Below are 5,065 nucleotides of genomic sequence, written 5' to 3' on the forward strand. Positions count from 1 at the left end.
TTACATGCATTTTCAAAGAGAAAATATATGATTTAGATTGTGAATGCATTCTCAATTGAAAAAAATTTATGATTTAGATTGTTAAGTTTGATGTCAATGAGACCAAAAACTAGTTCCCATTTAAAAGAAAAACGAAAATCTCTATGAATAAATGGCTTGTTTATATAAAACAGAAGAAATACGCACGCCTCTTTAGCCCCATCTCTAAATGCATAAAACGCTTTACAATTTTTATACTTCTTAGTCCAAGTAAAACTAATCTAGTTTGTTTAATCATTGAATCTAATCCAATCATCACTAAAAAGGTGAACACAAAGGCAGCCAAAGTCTCTATGTCAATTGTGAGCCAGGCCTATTGCATTAGACCTCATTAAAAAATATATATAAAAATAAAAAAATAAATAACTTCCAGAAAAAACCTCTTTTGACATAACCTCGAGACACCATCAAACTGTAGACCCAGACATTTGTTTGCCAAAAATTTCAACAGAAAAAACTGTTAAGTTGTATGCTTGTTTTGTAGACGATGAAGCTGCATTTACATGTTTCTTCCTTAATGTGCTATCTTACGCTCACAAGATAACTGGAGTTTTAAACTTTCTGAAAAGAGATTGCACATGAACTGTTTGATGAAATTCCTGAACCGTGTTCTTTTGCCATTTTTTTTTATCTCTTGCCAGATTTCCAGATTGTTTTCATGTTTCCAACAATGGCCAATTTACAGGGTTAGGAACTTACGTGCCACTGTAACACATTTCCTGAACCGCCTCCTCTTGCGAAAGTTGGAGCTCTGTGGTTTTCGGCTTCTGCTCGTGTTGGGATTCGTTCAACGACTTCCGACTTTCAACCCGTGCAAACCAGAAGAAGTAAGTGAAAGCCCAACTTACACTAGTTTTTTTGTTTTACTTTCGGAAAAAACACAAACCCTTCTCATTGATAGTTTGGTCCATAATTTTGGTCTAAACAAAGAGAGAAAATTAATAAAAGAGTTATTCAACTTACAATCCGATTAGGGAATGAACATCCTACTACTAAATAGATATTTTGCACTAGAGAATTTCTGGCTCAATCCGTACACATTAATATTTCTTCATCTTCTGGGCAGCGAGCTTGAACTGGAACATTGACGAGAGAGGTGGTTTGGAAGTTGTCAGGGACCATGAAAGAGTTACTGTTGTTTGCATATTCTGACCGATTTGTACTCTCGGTTTCACTATCCGGTTTGCTGCTTTTAACTTCATCCTTTTGGTTTGGGACTTGGACTTGGCCTTGGGCTTTCCTGTTAAGAAGAAGAACAAGAATTAGGAATTGTAAACAAATCGAAAAAAGAAAAATGAACAGAGAGTCTAGATTCTAGAACTCTACCTTCTTCTAAGCCTTCTCCACTTCAGATAGACCATGAATTGAATATTGTCAAGGAGTTTGAAATATGCATATCTCCACGTCCTCTTGAGAAGCAAAGGGCAACAGAATCCCAATAACCCTACAAAGAAACCAAGCACAACAGATAACCCAAACCATAGACTTTGCTCCTCATCATCGTCCAAATCCTGGTTGTTCTTATTCTCATCTGCATCATTGCCATTACTTGGGAAGCACTGGTTTGAAAGTGGGGCACCGCAAAGTTTCGGATTCCCTTCGAATGCAGAGACACTGAATCCTTGGAGCTGAGTGCCGGCTGGTATTGGTCCTTCAAGATTATTGTATGCAACAGTAAATGTAGACAAGAAATGGAGATTTGATAGTGATGATGGGATTTCGCCTGACAGACGGTTACTGTTGAGTTCTAATCTCTCCAACTTTGGGAGGTTGGCTATTTGGTCTGGAATGTTGCCGGAGAAGTTGTTGATGCTTAGATCCAGTTGTTGAAGAAATTGCAATTGGCCAATCTCAAAGGGTATGCTGCCGCTTAAACTGTTGTTCCTGAGGGAGATTACTCTTGGCATGTTGGGCACATATTTGTACTGTGAAGCCAGCACAGTTGCATTATTACCGCGTTGAAAGTAGACGGGCAGCTCAAGAGAACAATGGCCTGTTTCATTCGCAGCCTTTTGCGATACTAATGCTTGTAGTCTGCAAAGCTCCTTTGGAAATTCACCCGAAATCAAGTTGTCATTCAACAACAAAAAGAAAAGATGCGGAAGAGTCCCCAACCAACCAGGTATTGTGCCAGTGAGTCTGTTAAAAGACAAATCCAGGACTTCCAGTTTCCCGAGCTTTGAAATCCATGCAGGTATGTGTCCTGTCATATGACACATAAGTAAACTGAAAACACACAGATTTTGTAACCCGGAATCGACAGTTATATCCCCATCTGGCATTTCTTCACCTTTAAAATTTTTTGCAAGAAGGAGCACCTTTAGACTTTTGAAACCCGTCAGTATCTTCATTGCCCCCGTGACATTGGTGAGTCTGTTACGAGAAAGCGAGAGGAAGGTCAAGTTTTTCAATTGAAGAATCTCAGGTTGGAGTTGGCCCTCGAAATCATTTGTAGCCAGTCGAAGTGCTTTGAGGGACTTGCATGAGTAGAGGCTTATTGGCAAGGTACCAGTGAGATTATTACTTAAACAATCTAGTTTACTAAGTTGAGTAAGTTTAGAGAAATTGAGCACAGAGAGATTCCCACTAAAAAAGTTGAATCCCAGATTTATTTCAACAAGGTTTGTGCAATTCATCAGAGATGGGGGCAGATGACCATGGAGATTGTTGTATTGAAGGCGCATGAGCTTTAATTTGGAGAGCTTCCCAACATTCTCACTGATGGGTCCCACAAGCCCATTGGTAGATAATGAAATTTCTTGAAGTGCCTGAGCATTGTAGATATCAGCAGGAAGGGACCCTGAGAGAGTATTGTCGCCAGCACGAAAGACCTCCAACTCGGAACAGTTTCCAAGTCCGGGGGGAATTGGGCCACTGAAATTATTGTGGGAGAAATCCAAGACTCTAAGAGAGGAGGAACGAAGACAGATAGAGGAAGGTATTTGGCCTTTAAAATGATTATTGCTGACATTGAAGCTGCTCAAATTCCAGGCATGCTGGAGGAATGAAGATGGAATTGTTCCGTTGAATTGATTGCTCGAAAAATCAACCATTTGGATGTAACTTGATGATAAAGACAATGGTATTTCTCCGGAGAAAAGGTTATAGCTCAAATCAAGAATCTCAAGGCGACTCAAGGACGAGAACATCCCGGCTTCAAGAGAGCCGGAAAGCAGATTGTGGGAGAGATTGAGGTGCGAAAGAAGCTTAAGGTTTCCAAGTGATGAAGGAAAAGTACCTCCTGTGAGGCCCTTGGATGGCAACCGCAATTGGATGATCCAACCGTTCTGATTACATGTGATGCCTTCCCACTGGCAACAATCAACTGAAGCAGTCCAGTTCAATGCCGGGGAAGACAGAGTGCTCGCGAAGGACTTGAGGGCGCTGCGTTCGGTTAGATCACATGCTTGTATTGTGAATATAATGGAAGAAAACAAGAGGATGAGAAGGAAGCCATGAGAGAATGGATGATCCATCTCAGGTTCAGGGTACTCACAGGTTTTCTTCTACACGCGTGGATGGGTATGCATATATGTATGAATCTGCAGAGTATGAATATATTAAGCAGCAACCTTCTCTCTCTCTCTCTCTATCTCTCTCTCTCTCTATATATATATATATATATATAAATAATGTTTTGGTAGATTATGGGCGATAAGGCAAGGACTTCAAAGTCGTTGAAAAATTGTTTAATCTCTCTTGGTCTTTGATTTGACTGTAGGCTGCAGCTTTCTTAGATTTATCAAAGGACTTTGGATTCTCTGCCCTCCCATTTAGGTGCCCTTCCTGTGCCCTCCTGTTTTGTGTGGTCACGGTTAAGCTATGTCAATATTTTATATTATTTTTTTATAAAAATAATAAAACAAAAAGAAATAGTAATATAAAATGTTGACTTGGCTTAATCGTGACCACAAAAACAGGAGGACACAAAGAGGGCACAGAAATTGGAGGGCTGACAATCCAAGTCCTTTATCAAATTCCAGGCTGTCACTGTTTGTTACTGCATAAATCAGCGATAAGGAAACACCAAAATTAGAAAAGGACGACTCTGCTTGTCTTTGAGGCTCTGTCACCGTTTGTTTCTGCATAAATCAGCGAGCAAAAATCCATAGATTAAGAGCGAGATTCAAACTTTTTTCACTGAGTGGAGGTAAGTACCGTACCACTTGAGTTGCCCCACAATTGTTTATTTTTGTTTTTGATTTTTTGGGAAAATAGAATATTGGGATGTGAAATAACTGTAAATTACAGAGACTTCTAGGCGCAAAGATTGGTAATTTATTGAAAATAGTTGAGGTTTCACCATACAAAAAATTGATAATATGAGGAGTAACCTAACTTACTTACTAACTTACTTAATGTGAGATTCAGTCTCAGAATTTACAATTTTCGCATACATATTCCATGTTCGTAGTTGTATTATTACTTGCACTAATTCGAAAGTGGGGACCTGCAAATTGGTGAGGCTGGACTCTGGTATGGAATGATGCCAAAGAAGTTGTCGTCGCTAAGATCCATTACATATGTAGAAGAGAAATTAGTGTAGAAAATGTAGATAGACTTCAAAGCACCAGTTGCACAACGGGGTCCATACAAGGTTTTTGGATTATTCCTTTCCGACTTTGATGACTTTAGAGACAGGGCTTCAAAGTTATCAAAGTTCGAAAACGGTTCTTCAGCTTACTACTAATCAAACAAATATTGATCACATATGCAAACCAATATCCAAACCAATAGTTGGGCCAACCCGCGGCTTCAGCGTTTTAAATTCATTGTTCCAATTCGGGTAAAGACAATCTAGTGCCCCAACCAAAGTTTTTAACTTTTTGATGCGGGGCCTGCTTCAATTGAGGTTTTAGAGACGGTTTATTAGCTCACTACTAATCGAATTAACATTGACTATATGTGCAAACCAATATATAGTTGGGTTAACTTGAAACTTTAGCGTTTTAAAAAATTTATTGTCCCAATTAAGGAAGAGACAATCTAGTGAGCCACAACTAATGAACCGAGGTTTTCTAGGGTT

The 5,065-nt window shown here is 39.2% G+C and overlaps 1 protein-coding gene across 1 annotated transcript; it reads right to left on the reverse strand.

Annotated features, from left to right (window-relative positions):
- Positions 1 to 384: 384 nt before the first annotated feature.
- On the reverse strand, positions 385 to 3,747 carry LOC103412691 (receptor-like protein 2). Its single transcript, XM_029099109.2, has 2 exons — positions 1,366 to 3,747; positions 385 to 1,279 (listed from the first exon to the last, which is right to left on the reverse strand). The coding sequence occupies exons 1-2, from the start codon at positions 3,513 to 3,515 to the stop codon at positions 1,066 to 1,068; spliced, it is 2,364 nt and encodes a 787-aa protein (XP_028954942.1). The 5' UTR covers positions 3,516 to 3,747; the 3' UTR covers positions 385 to 1,065.
- Between the last annotated feature and the right edge of the window lie 1,318 nt (positions 3,748 to 5,065).

The sequence above is a fragment of the Malus domestica genome, chromosome 11, assembly GCF_042453785.1.
Source record: "Malus domestica chromosome 11, GDT2T_hap1".
Lineage (NCBI taxonomy): Eukaryota > Viridiplantae > Streptophyta > Magnoliopsida > Rosales > Rosaceae > Malus > Malus domestica.